The 24,886-nt window shown below is 36.5% G+C and overlaps 1 protein-coding gene across 1 annotated transcript in view; it reads left to right on the top strand.

The window, feature by feature from the left end:
• Positions 1-2,639: 2,639 nt before the first annotated feature.
• LOC104982616 (chromosome unknown open reading frame, human C12orf50) overlaps positions 2,640-24,886 on the top strand; it is a 29,038-nt gene continuing 6,791 nt past the window's right edge. The window contains exons 1-9 of the mRNA XM_010832045.1: positions 2,640-2,693; positions 4,688-4,807; positions 5,155-5,275; positions 17,332-17,490; positions 18,665-18,742; positions 18,824-18,937; positions 21,122-21,232; positions 22,659-22,777; positions 24,343-24,451. Of these exons, the coding sequence (XP_010830347.1) occupies positions 2,640-2,693; positions 4,688-4,807; positions 5,155-5,275; positions 17,332-17,490; positions 18,665-18,742; positions 18,824-18,937; positions 21,122-21,232; positions 22,659-22,777; positions 24,343-24,451 (985 nt within the window). The remainder of the gene's footprint in view (positions 2,694-4,687; positions 4,808-5,154; positions 5,276-17,331; positions 17,491-18,664; positions 18,743-18,823; positions 18,938-21,121; positions 21,233-22,658; positions 22,778-24,342; positions 24,452-24,886) is intronic.

The following is a 24,886-nucleotide window of genomic DNA, read 5'->3' as shown; positions in this document are numbered from 1 at the left end:
GGTGGCGGGGGGCGGTGGCTGAAAACACCTAATGTGAGATCCTGAGATCGGAAAGTCCTTAACATTGCATAGTCAAAAACCAGGGACTTTTTGTTCCTCCACAGGAGTCCTAAACGGAGAGCTTGTTTCATGGAACTCAAGGAGACAACAATGAAATAACTCCTAAAACTTGCAACTGCCATTTCCCAAACTGCCAGAGAATCTTTTAGGTCCAACCTTCTATCGTTTCTGAAGATCACCTTCCAAAATATTCCACTTGGCTGTTTGAAAGTAGCAGCAAAGCTAAACCATGTTTTAAGAAGCGCTCTATTTCTAATACTTTGATTTCATCAGTGCCTGGAGTAAAGCCTCCAGCAGAAACGAGGTAGTCCAACACTAAGGGGAGCCACTGGTGCAATTCACACTCACAGTCTGGACTCCCACTCTGACAATCAGCAGCCCGCCCCTTTGATTTTCATAAGTCTGAAGAGCCAGCAAGGACTGATTACCAGCCCCAGTATTTAAAAGTGGTGTTACAGGATTTCACAATCTGGAAGAAAGACTTTTTTTTTCTAATGTGTTAGTGTTCTGACATGAACCGAAAATGAAGTATACAGTGCAGAGTATACCTTGGCCAACACACTCAAAAAACAAAATTTGCAGGCCTACCCTGAGTAGTGCATGCAAATTTCTCATAACTCTGCTTTACTCATTACAGAGAGAAAAGTCATCCTGGGTATGGTCATAGCTTTCCCTAAAAAACTAGAAGGAATTTCACAACAGTTAAGAAATGAAGAGAATAAGGAAAAGGTGGGGGAGAGGGTAAAAAGAAAGAAAGGGAAGGAAAAGAGAATTGGAAAAAAAGAAGAGGAAATTAGGGCTCCAGGCATGCTAAAGACTACCAAAATTCACAGATCTATTTACAATGACAAAAAAAAAAAAAAATCCCCTTGTGGGTTTTTGTGTTTTTGCTGTTTCTAATGGAACATAGTTGTTCAAAACTAATTTCAAGAGGTAAAGCATTTTTTCAGCCTTTCTCCTATGTAAAACATGGATTCTCACAATGGGTTTAATCGTGATGTTAATGCAATCATGCAATAATGGTGTTTGGTAATAGTGATTACCAAAGTATTTGATAATAGTGCAATGCAGCTAGCTGTAAGTTCATATGTGAAGAGGAAGTTTATCTGGAGGCAAAGACTACTTAAAGCTGTTTCTTAGGGGTGTTTCTCCCAGTAAGCTATGTGCTTGAGATGGGTGCATTATTATTCTAGAATTAGAAGGTAGGGCAAAACAAAAGTTGAGATATTCGATTTTTCTATATATAATTGCTAATATTTTCAAGGATTTAAGTTAAGTCTTTATTTTCTACTTCATTTACTTTCAATGCTGCATGGCTCTTGTTTTTTATTTTTGACTTTATTATTTTCCCTTATTTACAATTATAATTCTTTATAAATTTTAGCATACTTTCTAGATTTTTATTCTAAAGCAGTGTACTCAAGTTCATACCAACTTAGTCTGTTTCACTTAACCAAAGTGAATGTCTTTTTTTTTAATTTAATTTTATTTTATTTTTAAACTTTACACTATTGTATTGGTTTTGCCAAATATCAAAATGAATATATGTCTTGATCTTGTAAATTTCCAATTAAAAGTACAAAGGTATTTAAAAATACATGTTGATCTATTGTAATTTCTCATCTCTATGGCATCTCCTAAATTACCTACTATGAATATTTTCATTAATTTCTTCTAGGTTCTAGTTTTTAGTAAAGATACTAAGATGAAGAAAGATCTCAATAACTGCTGATTGAAATGTCTCATTCTGGGAATCGGAGTACTTCACTTTGCTTTCAACAAATTCTCAAAATTTGCAAGCATCTGGAAACTTAGTGCTATAGGAAGAATCTATTTCCCTTTTAATGATGGATGAAGAGTGAATGGACTATAGCTACAAGATGAATAAGTAGTCCAACTTATTTTCAGGTATTATTAAATATCCCAATCTGAATGGTTTTTTTCCCAAATCAGTGGATAGTGGTGAGTACATAATTTTGTTTTCATCTTAAAATAAATATAGCATATTTACTTATATAAAAATTTGTTTTGTTTTCAAATCATACATAGAAATGAGTCTAGAAAATAATTAACTTGTAAAATATTTAATACTTCTTAATTATGAAAGTATGAACTAGTTTATATTCCATATTTAATCAGAACATTGAAGGATAAAATATACTGTTTTATTTGTATTAGCTTTTTCCGGTCAATAACTAAACTGAGTAACAGAAATACTGTACAGTATTCACTAAGGTAAACTAGCCTACAGTTAGATATGACGTCATTTATGATGAGCAAATAATGAATTAGGTAACAATGAGGAAAATTCTGGAAGTTTGAGTTTGTGTGCTTACTAGCAACCACTTTCAACGTTTCTGCAAAGCTAGAGAAGGTATCTTCTAATTTAAATTTCTTTAAGAATTATCTATTGTGTAATAGACTGTCAACAGGAAGTCAGTTTTAAAGGAATACTACTGATAGCCTGAAAGACTGTGGAAAAGAAATTCTTTTTCCCCTTACACACTGATAGTTCTTATATTTGCATTCCTGCAATTCTTATATTAAAAAACATTGGATTAGCAGCAAGAGAGTTGAAAATGGCAGAAGTTGGGAATGACTGCTATTTCTTTTTTAATTCCACATGCATAAAGGTAAATATTGTACAACTTATGGTACATATTCCACATGCTTAAGCTTTTTAGTAGAATGAAGGAAAATATGGCAACAGTTTATTTGTATTGCTGAGTAAAAATTTACTATTTTCCCACAAAATATTGTACATAGTTAAAATATGAAGTAAAGCCTTATCATGTATTTTTGATATGTTGAGTTTCTCTGAGGAGATCTGGTAATATTTAAAATTATCTGAAACTCTCCTTCTATCTGCCAGTTACGAGCCTATGGCTTTTTAATCCTCATGTGGCATTTTTGCCTATATTATGGCTCCTTGAAACATCAAATTACTAATGTTAAAGCATATGATATTTTGGTTAATGTGATTCCAGTCATATATATTCAAATAGTTAAATTCAGGTTCACTATCAAACTCAGCTTAATAAATCTAATTGATTCCCTCTTTTGGAATTTTTTAATGAAATTATTGAATTTTCCTCTGTCAAAGTAATAGTAAATAATTAATATCATGGAAAAGGCAAAAAATAATACAAACTGGCCAAACAAGAATTCAAGTTTATAAAGTTAAAATGGGAAAAAAAAATGTCTAAGTGATTTGGATTAGTGGATCTCAATGAAGCCAAATAAATGTAGAAATTCAATGTTTGGAGCTTCATGTTCATGTCAGAATGAACCCAGTGAAAGACGTGCTGTGTCTGGTTTGAAGCATTTCATCTCTGCTAGGATAACTGAATAGAGTCAGCCTCTTAGACTGTAAGAATTAGATCCACTTCTATTACCTGTTACCTTAAGATTAAACCCTGGGATGATGATAAATAATAGAATTTATGTTCTGTGTGGGCAGAGAGTTTTGTCAGTTTCACTGCTATATCCTCAAATTCTAAGTTATCAATAAATAATTAAATGAAAAAAATAAAAATAGTAATAGCAATCACATTACCTTATCTCCCATAATTTTTACAACAGTATGTGAGAAGGGCATTTTATTCCATTTTTACAGATGAGGAAACTGAGGCACAGAGAGTGAGTAATGGATTGATTTTGTGATTATGGGCAAAACAGAGTCGGGCATTCAGATACTGGTTTATCTGGTTTCTGCCTGCTATCTAGGTCTATGAGATCTACAGAGCCACCTTAAAAGGGAGAGAGAGTGAAGACAGACAGTAAGAAGGTGGGGGAAAAAAATAAGGAACAACCCTGAAACCTGTCAAAAAAGGGATGAGCTTAATAGGATATGTTTGCTTTTGTTCTATGTCACCCACCCCTCTGCTGAAAAAAAGACAATGACCTACAATTTTCCCAGCTGTTGATCTATGTGTAAAAGACATAAGATAAGCAAAAAATAGCAGCCCATTCAAATAATCCACATCTGCTTTTGTTGAGATATAATGATGTAAATGTATAAATATATATGTGTATATAACTTAGTACAATGTGCTAAATATTTAAAATTCCATAATAAAAAAGTTTAAACTCTGTTCACTTTCCCTCTATAAGCACACTTAACAGTATGTGCCTAATCTGAGTAAGAGAACAATTATCTAATAAAAGTTATGATTAATAGAGATAATCTCCACAATTAGAATATGGGTGATGATTCTTAGAAATAATTCTGGCTTTCATAAGGAAAATTAGATCCCTTTGTCATTAGACTGTGATCAAGAGTGTCACTGACCTTTTATATATTTATCCTTGTGAAGTTGCTCAGTCGTGTCCAACTCTTTGCAGCCCCATGGACTGTAGCCTACCAGCTTCCACCATCCATGGGATTTTCCAGGCACTACGAGAATTTTATCAGTGACTTATGGAATGTACTGTTTAATCATTAGATTATTTTATCAGTCTCACTAAAATTTGATACTTTGCTAAAATTTAGACTTGACGGTCTTGGATTTGTAGTGTTTTTTAATTTTACTTTGATCTCATACTTTATTCAGTTGATTAGTAATCTACTGTTAAACACTGACGTTCATATATTGACTTTTCTACACTGTCTACTTTTTTCTTTCAGGGTTCCCAGTGCCGATTCCGACACTGTGAAGAGGCCCTTGGCAGTGACACAGTGTGCTCATTATGGAGAGAGGGAAAATGTTTAGATCCACTTTGCAGATTTAGACACATGGAAATGCAGGTAGAATTATTCAACATTATCATGTTTGTTATAAGCACCTCCCTCCGATAGTTTTGAACTCTGTACTCTTACAACACAATAGAAAAGAAATGATTCTTTCCTCCAATGACTTAATTTTAGGCATTTTCCACTTTGCTCAACTTAAATTCTTAAGAAAAATGGGCAAATGTGTCTGAGGAGTACCCATTGCATCTTTTAAATAACAGAGCTTCGAAACGGAGCCTAGAAACACACACAATCGTAAATCAGCAATTCCAGTAGTTTTTGTCATGTCGTGTTGCAGCACGTTGTATTTAACTGTGATTATGGCATCTCATCCTTACATTTGCCTCACCTCCTTTATCTAGCAAAACTGCAGTATTTCATGCTTCTGGGAAACTCAACCTCTTGGTTGTGTGAAGATCAGTTGTATCTTTTATCACAGCAAACCTCGAAATATCAATGGATTATTTTTGCCACCAAGTAGCAGTGAGTATATTCTTTGAATAACATGGTTATACCATATTATAGTCTGATTTTGGAATAGCAGCATAGAATGACACATTAAAGTATGGCAAGGTGAGTAATACAGTGTAATCGCCAGTGGATGATTTAGGATGGTTATATCAAGAATTATGAGATTGAGCCATCAAGTAGCTAACCAAATGGAATGACCATAGTTAAATTTTCTCTGACTGTGTTTCTAAAGTGGATTTTAGTCATGTGAAAAGTGAGATGACTGCTGCCCTCACTGGATAGAGGGGAGCTGTCTCAGCAACTCATCCCATGATTGGAGCAAAGCTAGGAAGTTCTGGCCTCACCACTGCTCCCTGTAAATGTGCAGAAACCTCTTATACATGGGGAGAGCAAGGGCATGCTCTGGTTTGCACGCTTCTGCTTCTAGAAGAGCAGCTAGATGTGTGGTTCTTCCTAAGACTTCATTTGTGGGGAAGATGCAATCCCATTGTTGCTAAATAAGTGGCACCCTTCAAACCAGCTAAATGCTACTGAGACTCTACTGTGTGGTGAACCTTAAACTAAGTTATGGGAAAGGGGTATAGAAGACACCATGTCCTATAACAGTAAATGGCAAGAACTTTGAAAAGTTGGGAGAATCAGGTTTCTCTGATGCTATAGCCACTTCACTCTCTTGCTATGGCCACTGCATTTCTTATAATGGAATTATTCTAGAAATGAGTTTATAGAATATCAGTCCTTTGTATTTGAAGATTTGGCTTCAGATAATCCTTGGCAAATGAATGATTAAAAACCATGTCTCTTTGTTATAGTCTTCTGGAAAATGCTGCTCTCAGAGCATTCATCATACATATAATACCTGGATCAATGTTTTTCTTCACTAGACTGTGAACATCACAAGGATGGGGCTCATAGCTAGTTTCCCTACCAATGCTTAGCACAATGTGGGGAGCCCAGATGCTCAGTAAAATCGGATGCTTGGATAGATGGATAGGAGGTAGGAGGAGAAAGGGATGACACAGGATGAGATGGTTGGATGGTATCAACGACTCAATGGATATGAGCTTGAGCAAGCTCCAGGAGTTGGTGATGGACAGGGAAGCCTCGTGTGCTGCAGCCTATAGAGTCACAAAGAGTCGGAGATTACTGAGTGAACTGAACTGATAGATGTACAGATGACTAGTGAAGGTAACCTACTGGGATGAAAGTTATTACACCTACTAAGTGGTTAACTTTGTCCCATTGGTTAACATCTAGCGTGATTTTATTTCATTAAGAACATTGTATTAAATTCTCTCTATATAGTGTGCTAGCCTACTTCCTAGTGGTCTATGGGTGAAATTGCTGTCTTTCAAACTAATTATTTCAGTACTAGAGGAAAGACTGCATCTCCGAGGGCAAAGGAAAGGTAGAATGTCTCTGTAACCAACAGTGGGCTCCCCACTGTTAAGACATGTCCTCAGCTAAGTTCTCTAGGGATACATTCCATTATCCTCATAGATTAGGCATAGAATCTGGGGGTCAAAAATAGTTCTGGCTCTTCTGGAAGTCTCAGTTTCTTCAACACATGTCAAAACTGCTTCTGACTCTTGGGATAAGCTTTCCCCTCTCTTGATAGGGTCAAACCAGATCCATGCACTGGTTTTGGAAGGACCAGATCCTTCTCCTAGCCATTCTATTCCCATCATGAGAGGAGATAAGCTCTGCTTTATCTTTGCCACTTCCGTATCATTTTCTCAGATATATTTCTTCACTACATCTATTGTTTGTCTGACTCCTCCCTATAGAATGAAATTTCTGTAAGAATAGGAATCTTTGTTTACTGATAAATCCCAACCACCAAACATAGAGTATTACCTTTCACATTGTGGCTAATTCTATTCCAGGAAGTCCTGAAAAATATTTATTCACAATAAGTAGGTAACTATTTTTTATCTGCCCAGGCACATTTCTGTGCTTTAGGAAAGAGGATTCAATTTCCAGGCTGTAGGAAACTATTACCCTGGAGAAGGAAATGGCAGTATTCTTGCCTGGAGAATCCCATGGACAGAAGCCTGGCAGGCTACAGTCCATGGGGTTGCAAGAGTCAGACACAACTTAGTGACTATACCACCACCACCACAGAAAACTACTAAACTCATTTGAATTATGTATTGAACTACTGCATCGTTTATTCATTCTAAGAATATTTCAATACCTCAGAAGTTATAGTGTGATTTTTTGTAGACCTAATATTTCCTAAAATATTTCCAGGAGCATCTACCTACCAAGGTTCATATGAACCAGAACCAGGAAATTAAATCCTCTCACCTTAGACAAAAGTTAAATTACAAAGTTATAACTTTATTAAAATCTACCTTTATGTTTTAGTGGGTACACGTGATTAACAAATTCAGGGTAGGATTATGACAGGGTTGTTTTGGTAGCAAAATATAACTATTGTTTCATATATGGCATTGTGTAATTCATGTGTAAGTTTGTGTCCAGTTAAAATAAGATAAAATCTAGGTTATTAAATGCATACACTGTGAAAATTTCTAAGGCTTCTGATCAAGGAATTGAGACCCATCATGTGGTCCATATTAAGTGGGTGAGTTGCAGCCGCACAGTGCTATCTAAGTTACCAGCTGTGCTCTTCCAGAATGAGGTGTTTGCCGAAAGCAATTTCCCATTAGTTAATCTGCCATTGTCTGTTATCTTTAAGGACTAAGTTCAATTATCAGGAGTCTGACATTTTTTGTCTGGACGTGTAAAACTGCCAGTTAGTCTTTTGCAATTTAAACTTTAATCTGCTAACAAATTTAAAAAAAGGTCTTGGACTCTTTTGCCAAATATTTCATTTAAATGTTGCTAAACTAGACATTTTCAAAGGTGGCCTAATCCCTCTGGTTATCATCTCTAAGTTTAGAGGCAAATAGCTATTAAAACCAAATGATAGTGCTAAGAAAAACATAGCTCAGTTAATATTTGCTCTAATTATAAGAATTTGCAAGGCATTTCTGAATACATTTTGCATTTTCTTTGTGAGCTTGGTGGGTTCTTGTTCTTTCTCCCATGGTACGCAGTAGAGGTTAGTATACCCAAACAAAGGGTTCCTCTTAAGAAACTCCTTAAATTTTGCTAAGGGACAATTTATTCAGAACAGAGTAGCTCAAACATTGAAGCAAATGCTCATCTCCTTGATTATTTGCCATGTTATTCTAAAATGAATACCTGAAAGGATAATTTGATTTTTGTGTATTCTGAGTCACTGTCTTGGAGATGCCTTCAACAACTATTTGACCACATTAAATGAAGCCTGGGTAGCTCACTTTACAAGGTCTTGCCTACATGAATATGTGTACATGACCTTTTCATTATGTCTTAAAAAACCAATGTCTCGTGTTTTTTAAATAATTTAACAAACACCTTGACTTACATATTTGAGTCAGTAAAACACAGACTAGTTTTGTGTGTGTGTGTGTGGATAAGACACAGAGTAAGACAACTGTTAATAGTTATAAGAGGAAAAACTGTTCACATCAGTTCTTTCTTCTTTGGGGAAAGGGGAGAGGGGTTGAGCAAGTGTCTTAAACCAGATGATGGTGACCCCTGTAACAATTTGGGTTTGGATGGGAGACTCCTCATCCTAACTGGACGCTGTCTGCTCTCATCGATGAGCATGGTACTTCTGGAAGTAAAGTTGGTTACTCCCTGCTGGCTCAGCTGGTAAAGAACCCATCTGCCAATGCAGGAGATGCAGGAGACTGGATTTGATCCCTGGGTCGGGAAGATCTCCTGGCAAAGGAAATGGCAACCCACTCCAGTATTCTTGCCTGGGAATTTCCATGGACAGAGGAGCCTGGCGGGCTACGGTCCAGGGGTCACAAAGAGTCAGACATGACTGAGCACACTCATGCTTCATACTCAAGTCTTAGTTCCCAGGCCTAACATTGTTAGTCATGTCTGAGATGTCCACAGACCTTCTCTTTAAGACTTTATAAACTAAAAATGTAATCGATTAAAAAAAAATGAAGTAGGATTATGAGAAATGAGAAAATCTCATATCCACAGTTTTCAAATAATATGAGTTTTTCTGTGTGGCACCCCTATGCTGAGTACTATGCATGCCTAATTTTATTTAATCCTCACAAAAATCTGAAAAATAGTATTCTTATTGTACAGATGAGGAAAATGAAGCCCAGACAGGTTAAATACCTTAGGTGACATAATATATCTCATAACTAGAGGTACCTGACTTCAAACACAGTTCTGACTCTAAAACTGCCTAACAACCCCAGACTTGGCATTTCAAGTATAACCAGTCCTTTTGGTAATTTGAATGGATCCACCCACGAGACCACCTAATCCGGCTTCCTCCTTCTAAGAGGTAATGCTCTTCCACCCTACGGCACAACCTTCCTTTCAAAGCTATTAAGATTCTTTACATATAATAAAAGATGCCCTTTCCCCTTTAATTTACATTAAACAGTAGAATACTTCTAACATTTCTGATTTATGTGTATTTCCATTAAATAAATTTTCTTCTTTCTTTCTCTTTTTCTGTTTACTTCTGGACACACATAGGTGGGGCTTGTTCCCTTTAACCATCGGAATCCAGGAAGACCAGGTACCCCGAATCATGTTTCTCAAACCTGGCTCCCCTTTAGAATTATCTGGGGAGCTTGAAACAACAGCAGTAACTGAAAAGAACAACCTAACCCATCCCCCCAAACCATTCCTATCACAACTTAGTTCAGTTCAGTCGCTCAGTCCTGTCCGACTCTTTGCGACCCCATGGACTGCAGCAGGCCAGGCCTCCCTGTCCATCACCAAGTCCTGGAGTCCACCCAAACTCATGTCCATTGAGTCAGTGATGCCATCCAACCATCTCATCCCCTGTCGTCCCCTTCTCCTCCCGCCCTCAGTCTTTCCCAGCATCAGGGTCTTTTCAAATGAGTCAGCTCTTCGCATCAGGTGGCCAAAATATTGGAGTTTCAGCTTCAACATCAGTCTTTCCAATGAACACCCAGGACTGATCTCCTTTAGGATGGACTGGTTGGATCTCCTTGCTCTCCAAGGAACTCTCAAGAGTCTTCTCCAACACTACAGTTCAAAAGCATCAATTCTTCTGTGCTCAGCTTTCTTTATAGTCCAACTCTCACATCCATACATGACTACTGGAAAAACCATAGCCTTGACTAGACAGACCTTTGTTGACAAAGTAATATCTCTGATTTTTAATATGCTGTCTAGGTTAGTCATAACTTTACCTCCAAGGAGTAAACGTCTTTTAATTTCATGGCTGCAATCACCATCTGCAGTGATTTTGAGCCCCTCAAAATAAAATCTGACACTGTTTCCACTGTTTCCCCATCTATTTGCCATGAAGTGATGGGACTGGATGCCATGATCTTAGTTTTCTGAATGTTGAGCTTTAAGCCAACTTTTCACTCTCCTCTTTCACTTTCATCAAGAGGCTCTTTAGTTCCTCTTCACTTTCTGCCTTAAGGGTGGTGTCATCTGCATATCTGAGGTTATTGATATTTCTCCCGGTAATCTTGATTCCAGCTTGTGCTTCATCCAGCCCAGTGTTTCTCATGATGTACTCTGCATATAAGTTAAATAAGCAGGGTGACAATATACAGCCTTGACGTACTCCTTTTCCTATTTCCTATTACCACTTAAGCCAACAGTTAAATTCATGAGTGTTAGAGCTGAGCCTTCAGTGTACTTTTCTAGCTCCAGCTTTTTATTTCAAAAATGTTCAACCTACAAAAATGTTTCAGAATAGTTTCAATGAACACCCAACCATGTACTTTTCACCAGGATTCACCAATTTATCAATTTATTTTCTCTTTTCCCTCTATTGTACTTACATATACACAAAAAATGTACAAACATATATTTCTGTCCTTGTTTTTGAACCATTTAAATGTTAGTTGCAAATATCATGACACGTTATCTCTAAATGCATTGACATAGATCTCCTATGTTTAACAACACTCTCAGATATAACCATGGGCTTCTGAAGTGGTGCTTGTCCCACCTACCAATGCAGAGATGCAGGTTTGATCCCTGGGTTGGAAAGATCCCCTGGAGTAGGAAATGGCAAGCTGCTCAATTATTTTTGCTGGAAAATCTCATGCACAGAGGAGTCTGATAGTCCACGGGGCCACAAAGAGTTGGATGCAGCTAAGCACACGTATACCTAACCACACTACACACAAGCATCACATATAGAAAATTTATCTACATATCCCACTATTATTGAATAATAATTTAGTATTTATCATCTATTTAGGTTATTTTTAGGCTTTGGTAAGTACAGACCTTGCTCTTGTGAACATTAAATCAAAATAGGCCACAAAGACCTAAATATGAACTAAAATTATAAAATTCTTATTAGAAACTATAGACTACTCAAACAATTCTTAGTTATGACACCAAACGGAGAGGGCAATGGCACCCCACTCCAGTACTCTTGCTTGGAAAATCCCATGGATGGAGGAGCCTGGTAGGCTGAAGTCCATGGGGTCGCTAAGAGTCGGATACAACTAAGCGACTTCACGTTCACTTTTCACTTTCATGCATTGGAGGAGGACATGGCACCCCACTCCAGTACTCTTGTCTGGAGAATCCCAGGGATGGTGGAGCCTGGTGGGCTGCTGTCTATGGGGTGGCACAGAGTCGGACACGACTGAAGTGACTTAGCAGTAGCAGTAGCAGTATGACACCAAAAGAAAAAACAAACAAGCAGAAAAATAATTAATTGGATTTCATCAAATTAGAACCTTTTGTGTTTCAAAGAATATCAAGAAAGTAAAAATGCAACCCACAGAATGAGAGAAAATATTTATATCTTTTATATAAACATTTTATATCCAGAATATATGAAGAACTCTTGCAGCTCAGTAATATAGACAATTCCATTAGAAAATGGGGAAAGAATCTGAATATACATTTCTCAAAGATATAAAAATGGCTAAAAGATATATACACCTGAATGCAGAGTTCCAAAGAATAGTGAGGGAGAGATAAAGCCTTCCTCAGTGATCAGTGCAAAGAAATAAAGAAAAACAATAAACTTGGAAAGACTAGAGATCTCTTCAAGAAAATTAGAGACAACAAGTGAACATTTCATGCAAAGTTGGGCACAATAAAGGACAAAAATGGTATGGACTTAACAGAAGCAGAAGATATAAGAAGAGGTGGTAAAAATACATGAAGAACTATACGAAAAAGATCTTAAACCCAGATAACCAAGATGGTATGATCACTCACCAAGAGCCAGACATCCTGGAATGCGAAGTCAAGTGGGCCTTAGGAAGCATCACTACAAACAAAGCTAGTGGAGGTGGTGGTTGAATTCCAGTTGAGCTATTCCAAATCCTAAAAGATGATTCTGTTAAAGTGCTGCACTCAATATGTCAGCAAATTTGGAAAACTCAGCAGTGGCCACAGGACTGAAAAATGTAAATTTTCATTCCAATCACAAAGGAATGTTCCAAAGAATGTTCATACTACTGCACAATTGCACTCATCTCACATGCTAGCAAAGTAATATTCAAAATTCTCCAAGCAAGGCTTCAACAGTACATGAACCAAGAACTTCCAGATATTCAAGTATTTAGAAAAGGCAGAGGAATCAGAGATCAAATTGCCAACATCTGTTGAATCATAGAAAAAGCAAGAAAATTCCAGAAAAATACCTACTTCTGCTTCATTGACTACACTAAAGCCTATGACTGTGTGGATCACAACAAACTGTGGGAAATTCTTCAAGAGATGGGAATGCCAGACCACCTTACCTGCCCTCTGAGAAATCTGTATACAGGTCAAGAAGCAACAGTTAGAACTGGACATGGGACAACAGACTGGTTCCAAATTGGTAAAGGAGTACCTCAAAGCTGTTTGTTGTCACCTTGCTTATTTAACTTATATGCAGAGTATATCATGCAAAATGCCAGGCTGGATGAAGCACAAGCTGGATCAAGATTGCCAGGAGAAATATCAATAACTTAAGATATGCCAGTGACATCACCCTTACGTCAGAAAGGGAAGAAGAACTAAAGAGCCTTTTGATGAAAGTGAAAGAGGAGAGTAAAAAAGCTGGCTTAAAACTTAACATTCAAAAAACTTTAAGATCATGACATCTAGTCCCATCACTTCATGGCAAATTGATGGGGAAACAGTGACAGTTTTATTTTCTTTGACTGCAAAATCACTGCAGATGGTGACTGCAGCCATGAAATTAAGACACTTACTCCTTTGAAGAAATGCTATGACCAACCTAGACAGCATACTAAAAAGCAAAGACATTACTTTATCAACAAAGATCAGTCTAGTCAAAGCTATGGTTTTCCAGTTGTCGTGTATGGATATAAGAGTTGGACCATAAAGAAAGCTGAGCGCTGAAGAATTGATGCTTTTTGAATACGGTGTTGGAAAAGACTCTTGAGGGTCCCTTGGACACCAAGGAGATCAAACCAGACAATCCTAAAATAAATCAGTCCAGAATGTTCATTGGAAGGACCGATGCCGATGCTGAAACTCCAATACTTTGGCCACCTGATGTGAAGAAGTGATTCACTGGAAAAGACCCTGATGCTGGGAAAGTTTAAAGGCAGGAGGTCAAGGGGACAACAGAGGATGAGATGGTTGGATGACATCACCAACTCCATGCACATGAGTTTGAGTAAGCTCTCGGAGTTGGTGATGGACGGGGAAGCCTGGCATGCTACAGTCCATTGGGTCACAAAAAGTCGGACACAACTGAGCAACTGAACTGAATAAGCTCATGCAAAGATGCTCATTGTAACTCACCATTAGATCAATGTAAGTCAAAACCATGAGGTATCACTCCTATCTATTCAGATGGTTTAATCAAATAGATAATAAGAAGATTTGACAAGAATATGGAGATATTGGAATCTTCATACATTTCAGATAGGAATGTAGATGATGCAATTTTGGAAAACAGTTTGGCAGTTCTTCAAAAGAGTAAACATAGATCACTAAGTGTGCATATGTAAGTTGCTTCAGTCATTACAGCTCTTCCTGAGACTAAGTATTGTAGCGCACCACGTTCCTCTGTCCATGAGATTCCCCAGGCAAGAATACTGGAGTAGGTTTCCATGCCCTCCTCTAGGGGATCTTCCCGACCCAGGGATCGAACCCATGTCTCTTATGTCACCTGAATTGGCAGGTGGGTTCTTTACCACTAGAGCCACCTAGGAAGCCCCTAGAATCACCATATGTCCTACTTACTCACTTCTAAGTATATCCAAGAAATGTGAAAACATATGTCCTAATGAAACTTGTACAACAATAAATATTCATACTAACATTATTTAAAACAACTAAAAAAGTGGAAATAAACCAAGTGTCCATCATTTGATGAATGGAAAAATTGTGGTATATGCACACAGTGAAATATTATTTGACTATTAAAAAAACACTGTGAGAGGACTTCCCTGGTGGTCCAGTGGCTAAGACCCAGCACTCTCAATCCAGGGGACCCAGGTTTAATCCATGATCAGGGAACTAGATCCCATATGCAGCAACTAACGATCCTTCATGCTGCAACAAAGAGCAAGTGTGGCCAAACAAACAATTTAAAAGCACAACACTATGGTAAGTTGAAGAAGTCATGTACAAAGGACTACATACTGTATGATTTCATTTATATGAAATATCCAAAACAGGCAAATCCATAGAAACAGAAAGTATACTAGTGTTTGTACAGCTGGAGACATCGGGCAGACATGAACGGTAACTGCTAATAGGTATGGGTTTCTTTTTTGAGGGGATCAGATATCCTAAAATTGATCATGGCAATATTTGCACACCTCTATGAATATACTAAAAAAATGTTTAAATGTGTGAATTGTATAGTATGTGAATCTCAAGAAAGCTTTTAAAAAAATGGGACTAACATTTACTGTTTTGAGTGTTCAGTGAAGCTTTTCTTTGCAGCTAATGACAAGTCTTGGGAATAGGTATTTAGAATAGCTGAAAAGTTCTGTTTAAAGCCATCTTTTTCCTTCAGAATTTCTAACTAGTGCTCTCTCTTCACTGATGCCATGAGACTTTTTTTCAAAAATGACATATTCTTTAACAAGAGTCTAGAAGTGAAGGAAGCAAAAATTTTCAATAAAAATTCTTAACTACCGACATACTCTATCATGCATGTGAATTCAGACCATTCCAATGTAAACCCCAGTAGCACTTTTTCTAATCCCATGTGTATTTGTTTCCTGTTACTGCTGTAACAAATTACCCCTAACCAAGTGGCTTCAACAACTCAATTCTATTAGCTTGTAGTTTAGGAATTCGATGAAATCTCTCTGAATTAAAATTAAGGTGTCTCCAGGGCTGCATTCCTTCTGGAGATTCTGAGGGAGAACCTGTTTACTTATCTTTTCCAGTTTCTAGAGGTCTTCATTATTTCTTGGTTCACGTACCCTTTCTTGAAGTTCAGAATCAGCAATGGGTAGTCAAGTCCTTCTGATACTGCATTACTCTGACCTAGCTTCCACTGTCACACCTGTTCCTCTGCAACTTGTCTATTTCCAAAGGACCACCTGAATAATCAAGGATAATTTGCTAATATTGAGGTTGGCTGATTAGCTGTCTTAATTCCTCCTTCCTGTATAACCTAGTGTGTACACAGGTTTCAGCAATAAAAACTTGGACATCTTTGGGAGGGCATTATTCTGCCTATTACAACCTTTTCTAGGAGTGTGTATAAGTCAAGGTGATGGAAAAAGCCTTATGGGTTCCTGGTGGTTTGATTATTCAGCAAAAGAGGATTTCTCTTTTGGGCAATGTGCTATATAGAAAATGTTGGCATGAGTAAAGGGTTGTTGTTCAGTTGCTAGGTCAGTTCCAGCTTTTTGTGACCCCATGCACTGCAGCATGCCAGGCTTTCCTGTCCACCTTTATTTTGTAAAGTAGAGAAAAGGCTATTATGGACTGAGGCCTGTTCTCGGGCAATTTTAGGTGAAATAGATGTAGAAATTAAGAATTTGGAATACAATTGATTGCTTTCAGGGCTTCCCTGGTGGCTCAGATGGTAAGAATCTGCCTACAGTGTGGGAGACCTGGGTTCGATCCCTGGGTTACAAAGATCCCCTGGAGAAGGGAAAGGCTACCCACTCCAGTATCCTTACCTGGAATAATTCCATGGACAGGGGAGCCTGACAGGCTTTCAAATTATTCTGGTGGCAAAACCGCTAAAAGGCTTCCCATGACCCTGGACCCCAGGTAGATGATCCTTGATTTGGGGCATTGGTTTCCAGTCTTGACTGATTTTGCAGTTATCTGAGACATTTGAAAAATACCATCAGATTTCCAGGCTTTAATCTCAACCTTCAGAATCAGAAGTTTGGAAAACAGAGATAGAAAAGATGATTTGAATAATTTCTTCAGTTGATTCTGATATTTAGCCAGATTTGATAACTATTGGCTTGAAAAATAAAGAGACTTGAATAAGTAACGATCAAAGATGTATGTGTTCACTAGCTTTTTCTATTATTTGCTGGTTAGTTTTGAAGGTTACAGAACATTTAAATATGACCTAGAGCTTTGTTCAGTCTGACCTATGTGGAGCCAATAGAGAAATCTGAAGGTATTATTCTTACTTCCAAGTCATCAACCCCCAACCACAGAAAATTAGAACCTCTGGATTCCCCCCCCCCCGCTTTAAACGTGTATACTCTGACATTATAAGTTATGTCTTATATGAGTTTACCTTTGTTAAATAGTCATAATGTGATTAACTAAGTTATTCTTATCCCATAGATGTAATCGAAGAATACAGTAATGCTTGTGATCACTTTGTGTTTATACCAAAGTATGATATATACCCAAATGTGGTTATAATTACTATCTAAAGTCTATGAATTAGCACATTTTCCACATCTTACCAGCAAAATGCTGATTTTTATAAGTTAGTTTAATAACCTTTCTAGAAACGAGACGTCTTTTAACAAAAGTATGCAGTTAATCAAGAGGACAATAGTTAATCATTGAACATGTGCCAAAAGGTATATCTTGAAGACTAAAATGTTGCCTTTTCTCTATAGATATCATTCTACAGAAAGAAACTCAGGAAGGAATTCCACCCCCAACCCAGAGTCAGGAACCTCTAAAACCTCAGGAGAATATATCACGACCCATTCACCATCCTTTAGTTTTAAAAACTAACTTTGAGGAAGAGGAGGAGGAAGAAGGTGAACAAAATGGTGAATAAACCTTTTGTCACATTTACAGTGCACATTCAAAAACTTCATGATATTTTCTGCATACTTGTTTAACTTTTAGAAGTTTATAATATATAAGACATATTTTGGTGAGAAAATAGCTTTAATTTTATTAAATATATTAAATTCATTATGTTCTAATTTGTTCGACATCTACACATATATTTATGATTGTTTGGATTGAAAGTTTTTTGTTGTATGATGGCTAGAAGACAGATCTCATGTTTAAATATGCACAGTTGCTTGTAAGTATACTAATAACATGTTTTATTTGTGTATAAATTAACATTGATACTATGATTTATATAATCATATAAATTTATATATAACATTGTCTGTTTATATGTAACAACATTGATATACATAAGTGTCAATCTATCTGTCTCACATTTAATCCTTGGAGCTATAGAGATCAATAGAGTAGTTTGTAATGTGTAAAGCATTATCATCTGCATTATCCCAGTAATCCTTGCCAGTATAAAGAAGACTAGAACCCAGGTCTTACACTGTAGTCCATCTTATTCCTCCCATATCACCACAGCACTGCAGTACCAATAAGTATGTACAAACAAGTTAAACATCCAGAGAAATAAACTAAGTCTATCTCTGCCCTGGAATTTGTCATTGTATGGAGACTCAGAATGTGGGCACATTGAAAAGACTGAAATGTTACATTTTTTTCTGTAGCTATCTTACTACAGAAAGATAATTAATAGGGAATTCCACCTCTGATCTAGAGTCAGAACCCCCTGAAACCTCAGGAGGATATATTACAACCCACTCATTATCCTTTAATTTTAAAACTAACTTTGAGGAAGAATAGGAAAAAGGAGATGTGCCACTTTCTGCTGTTTAGCTCTGTCTCCTATCCCAATATCCTCCTTCTCCAGACAAACATAATCTCAAATGTGAACCTATATGTCCAGCCTCTCAAGACACATATAATGTACAGTCATATTTCTCTTGACTGATTCTTTCTAAAACATAAAATATAGCAATAAGAAACATTTGTTAGTACACAAATTATTGACTTTAAATATTTTTAAAACAGTAATCCATTTATGAGGACAATGTGTGGGATTTTTCATTCTGGTTTATAAATTTTCAGATTATTTGGCTTTGGGACAATTTAATTTAAAAAAAATATATCCTATAGATGCTTCTAGTTTATGGACAAAGACTCCTGAAGAAATTGAAGAAAAAAGAGCAATAAAGGAGATGTGTTATAAATCTGGTAAGAAATCAAACATTTGTATATTTTCTAATATTTGATGTGAGAAGTGCACTAACCATTGATTTTCTTGTGGGAGATTAGGTGAATACTACAGAGTTCATACTCCTTCAGATATTTCATCATCTAAAAGCATAGCCTCTATAGTGGAAAAAGAGATAGAAAAGTCTTTGGAAAGTGGCAGTGAATTGCAAGAAGGTAAGGAATGAAAAGGAAGCTTTTCAAGGTGGTGAATACTTGGTGTGATAGGCTGTGGATTATTAAGTGTGCACTGGAGTTAAATGACAAATAATACATCAGAATTGAGAGTGAGAAGGAAGTGATTTTATTGCATAACCTAAATTTAATATGAAAAGCTGCTATTAATGTAATCATATTTTCCCAGAGGAACCACAGAATGAATAGACTACATAAACCATGGTGACACTACATACCCCATGCAGTCATTCTGTAAATAACTTGGTTTTACCACTTCATTTGTCTATGAAAATAAATCTCCCTGTAAAACAAATGTAGATTTTTTTTTTCATAAGTAGAATGGACAACTTAGCCCTAGAAGGACAAAAGGGAGATCACGGAATAATGTTAGTGGCAGGACAAGGGTATATTTGTTCATTGAATGAGTGCTTCCTGTGTACCAGCCAATTTCAAGGGCAACACAGGTGAATAAATATAAGGCTGTGCCTTTTATGGGTCTTATGTTCTGGTGAATCTGACTTTTCTGTTGGTGAATGTTTTGCTCTTGAAGGCAAGATAAAAAGAACACTATTTTCTGGATATAAAACAAGGAACTCAGAGAAAAATCCATGGATGCCATGGGTTTAAGTAGTTTTCTTGCCTCTGGGATGAGCTTAAACAAAAAAACCTTTATAGCAGTAAGCGAAATCAGAATTCTTTCCTCCTCTTAGGTACCAAAAAAATAGTTGGAAAAGATTCCCAGGATCAAGATGAATATAAGATAAAGAGTAGAATGTCTGTCTTGCAAGTATGTGTGGCAAGCCATTTAAACATATATGGCAGTAGGTGGCAGCAACATACTGTCAAACGGTAGAACAGTCGAAAAACCCAAGCTGATAGGTGGGGGCCATCCAGTGAAGGACAGATTGTCCGAATTACACAGACAAGGGCTTCCCAGGTGGTGCCAGTGGTAAAGAACCTGCCTGCCAACGCGGGGCACACGGGAGACATGAGCTTGATCCCTGGGGAGTGGAGATCCCCTGGAGAAGGAAATGACACAGACAAGAAAAACAAAACAAGGGCAAACATGTTAGCAATGAATATTAAAAATGTCAGATAGAAAGACAGTTAAATGCGTTTTCACTTTATATTATGGTTTTAAAAAGCTTTTTATTTTTAAATAATTCCAGTTAATTCATGAACCTTCTTTACCCAGATTTCCCCAAATATTGGCACTTTACACATTTGATTTTTTCATTCCCTTCCTCTCTCTCTCTCAATATACACATTGTTGTTATTTTTTTTTCAAATTGTTTGAGAGTAAGTTGCAGGCATACATAACTCTCACACAAATGTGGTATAAATACCAATATCAGAAGATTACTAGTGATATTATTTACAAACCTAAAAAAAAGTTTCACTAATTGTGCCATTAATGTTCTTTATACTAAAATGAAATCTACCTTATTTAGAATCCAGTTCAGAATCACAAGTTATATCAGATTACCATAGCTCCTTTATTCTCCTTTTAATATTTTATTTTAGGAGAAAATTATCTAAAAATATATAAAGAGAATGGAGAGACTTTAATTATCAGTATAATTAGCATTTTTCAATCAGTGAAGTGAGTGAAGTGAAGTTGTTTAGTCGTGCCTGACTCTTTGCAACCTCATGGACAGTAGCCAGCACCAAGCTCCTCCGTCTGTGGGATTTTCAAGGCAAGAGTACTGGAGTGGGTTGCCATTTCTTTCTCCAGGGAATCTTCCCAACCCAGGGATTGAACCCAGGTCTCTCACATTGTAGACAGACGCTTTACCGTCTGAGCCACCAGGAAGTAGATCCTAATACATTTTACTCAGTTTATTCATGGTGAGTAGATAAAAACAAAAGAAATATTATAAAATTCATTATATGTCACATCAACTAAATTAAATATATATACACTATAGCATTAGATTGCTCACATTTTTTAACTGCCACTTGTTACGTTATCCACATAAGAAAATAAACTTCCCTTCTGCTTTCCTGATTATTATAAGTTGGCTTAAAATGTATATAATTATAATTTTATTGTTCATGAAATCACTAGACAAACAATACTTCGATTAACTTTTAGATTCTTTACTATCATCATAAATTCTATCAGAAACTTAGATAAGCACCTAATGGTTTCTTGAGTGATTTCTTTTTTTTTTAAATTTTTAGGGGATGGTCTGACAGTTCCAACAAAATTCAGCCTATTTGAAAGGCAAGGTGAAATAAAAGCATCATTGGACAGGAAACCAAGGACTGACATTGCTGCTTTTGAAAATGGAGGTTAGTTAATTTATTACTGATTGATTCTGAGTATATCACCATAAAATACATAGTTCTGAGTTTTTTCTCTCATAAGCAACTTGTTTCATCAACGTCTTTTTGATATTTTATCACTGACTTTGGATAAGCTCCTTGAGGCCAGGAATTGTGTATAATCAGTTGCTCTCTGCAGTAGAATTCCTGGCACATGCAGTACACTTTGTAAATATTTGTGGAACAAATGGCTTTGTGTTTAAACAGTTGAACGGCGATTACATGTATAGAGACGTTGTTTATAAAATGCACAGGTGACCGGAAGCTAACATGCTGGGACAGTGAGTCGAATGTAAAGAGGCAAAGGCAAACTGTGATAAACGTAGCCTCTTGCAGTTAAGTCCAAGACCTAACTGGTAGGTTTTCTTCAAGTTGGGAAAGACTTGATATGATACAGATTGTGAGGGAAAAATAAATGCTTTTGTTGGCCACAAAGTTTCCAAATGATTAAGTAACTTGTGTCAGCTACCAGATAGCTAAGATAAACTTACATTGCATTATTAGGAGTACTAAAGAAAAATAATTAAATGCAACAAGTCATTTAAAATATTCAGTAGACTATCTGACATTTAGAAAGATGCTGTATAAATGTCATCTATTATTGTATTAGTTCCACTGATTTCTATACAGGGTAGTCCATATTTGAGAATTATTTTTAAACAAGGTTACTTGAAAACAAATATTCTATGTTAAGAAACAGAAACTTGTATGGTGAAGATCTGAAATTAAGTATTTAAGTACATTTTAAAGCACCTGTGGATATTTTTCCTGGAAAATAGATCTTTAGGGAATATGAAAACTGCTTTCATACACTTGAGGATATTATATGGAAAGCAATTATATTTATTGAGTATCTCTAAAGTGTGGTAACGGAGAAGGCAATGGTACCCCACTCCAGTACTCTTGCCTGGAAAATCCCGTGGATGGAGGAGCCTGGTAGGCTGCAGTCCATGGGGTCGAGAAGAGTCGGACACGACTGAGCGACTTAACTTTCTCTTTTCACTTTCATGCATTGGAGAAGGAAATGGCAACCCACTCCAGTGTTCTTGCCTTGAGAATCCCAGGGACGGGGGAGCCTGGTGGGCTGCCATCTATGGGGTCGCACAGAGTCGGACACGACTGAAGTGACTTAGTATAGCATAGCAAAGTGTGGTAAAGATTGTTAGATGGAAAACTGTGTTGACTGAATTTTCTGACAATTACCTGTAAGTGTACATACTGAATATTCATATACATATATATTAATCAAAACATATATGCTATGTATAGAGATGGCAATAGTATCACTGAGAGGTATTTAAATAGTGTTTCAGAGGAGGAGTATGCTGTATTGAAAGATAGCTTTGTACAATTGTTTGCCATTGTTGCCACTGACAGTAAGTTATTGTCCTAGGAGGTGACTGCTACGTTCCACAGAGAATCATATTTCTTGGAGTAGATGAAAATGAAGTTTTAACTGAAGAGAAAGAAAGCACCATATCAAAATGTTCAAATGCTAAAGGTAATGAGCCAGTCTATATTTTGATCCATTTGTGATTTGTATAAATAAGTAACAAACGTAAAATTTGATTGTGTTATACAGTTGTAGAAACCAATACAAGAGACAAGGTAATAAATAAAAATACACACCAAAATATACTGGATAGGAGTCAGGGTCCCTCCGTATCCAGTCCTGGCTCTGTCACTAATTATTCTCCTGTAGAGCTTTATCTTTCTTACCTTCAGTTTCCTTATGGGAGAAACTAGCCTGTTGGACTACACAATTGCTGAGAGTCCTCCTGGCTCTAAAGTCATTGGTTCTCTCCAATGGTAATATCCAGCTCTCTTTAGTTTTTTTTTTTTTTTTTCTCCCAGCTTCTAATATTCAGTGTGATTGAATTTTCTTAGAAAGCTTTTGTGAAGATATATATACTGAGAAGAGTACTAATCTCATGCTGACTTCCCGCTTTAGGATTATTACTAACTGTAGTCTGAGAATAATCCAGAGACATGTTAATATTGTACATTTTCTATAGGTTTATGCTGCCTCTACCTTGCTAAGAATCCCCCAGCTGGGACCTTGGCTGGGCAGCTCTCTAAGCCACAGACAGAATAGCTGTCCTGTAATTAGAGGACTTCACCTATTCTCCATATACGTGTTAACCAATTTTATCTACTGTCTTCTCCATCATTAAATAAATATTCTCAAAGACAGGGAAAGACACGTGATCAAACTCTTCCTATGGAAAAGAATAGGTAAATCTCTCCTCCTCTCTTTTGTTCAGTCCATCAAAAAACACACCTCTAACTTCACAAATAACAGTAGCCATCATTCGCGTGTGGCTGTTAACACTGAAGTTAATCAAAATTAAATACAATTTTAAAATTCAGTTTTTCAGTTGCACTAGCCATATTGCATGTGCTCGGTATTCACATGTGACCAGTGGCTATCGTTTCAGATGGCACAGAATGTTTCCATCATTGTAGAAAGCTTTGTTTGATTGTTCTGCTCCAAAGCCTAGAACAAGTGAAGTGTTTTACAGATATTTCTTCATCCTTGGTTTAAATTGGCATGCTTGGAACTTCCCAGACGGTCCATGGCTAAGACTCCGTGCTCCCAATGCAGGGGGCTTGGGTTCAAACCCTGGTCAGGGAACTAGATCCCATATGCTGCATCAAAGATCCCATGTGCTGCTACTAAGACCAGGCCAGCCAAATAAGTAAATGAAATCAGTAATTTTTTTTAATTGGCACATTTGATATAAAATTGATAACCCTTTTTTTAAAAACAATTTTTTTTGTATGGAGGTATTAAAAATATTGCCACAAATACATATTTACCTATTGAAGATAATGGCTGTATTTCAAATTTTTAATGTTTTGATACTGACAGATTTGGAGGACTCAATGTGCTAACTAGGGAATTTCAGTGGTGGGTTCTAAAAATTAATATGCATATATATTTTTTAAAGAGCATAGATGGGCATATATATGCCCATCATATAATGCTTGCAAAGTGAAATACCAACAGAAATACTTCTTTTTTTTTTATTAATACTGACATTTTATTTTCTTAATTTGCTTTAAAAGATAACAAGGACAGCCCTCATCCAAAGCGTTCCCTAACTACCCGACTAGTACCTACAACGCATGTATTAAATGCTACTGAGAATATCAGTATGAAGTGCAGAGAGGACCTTTCTTCAAGTGAGACATTAGCTCTATCACTTTTTGGCCTTAGATATATTTGTCTTATCATGGATTTGTTTTGCTTATTTGAAATAGAATTTTTAAAAAGAAAGAAAAAAGGATGGTTTGAAAATTATTCAAGATTAAGAATTAAAAACACAATAGTCTTCTACTAACTCTGACAATGAATTGTGATGTGGGTCCTAGTAAATTAAATACTTTCCCATTAGTTTAATTTAGGTATTAAAATTGATAATATAATACTACATTCTTAGAAGATCCATTAGTATGATATTTTAAATTTAACCTGTTGTGGGATTCATTGACATATTTTTTAAATTATCTTTCTTTTTTTTTTAATTTTTCTTGATTTTGCTTCTCCTTGCCATTTAGTACTCTAAGCCTCTTCTCTTGATACAATCAAGACTTATGAATCTTCTTTCCCTCCCTCCT

This window comes from Bison bison, unplaced genomic scaffold (genome assembly GCF_000754665.1).
Source record: "Bison bison bison isolate TAMUID 2011002044 unplaced genomic scaffold, Bison_UMD1.0 scf7180017864535, whole genome shotgun sequence".
NCBI classification, from domain to species: Eukaryota; Metazoa; Chordata; class Mammalia; order Artiodactyla; family Bovidae; genus Bison; species Bison bison.
This window is presented reverse-complemented; position numbering and strand designations above follow the sequence as displayed.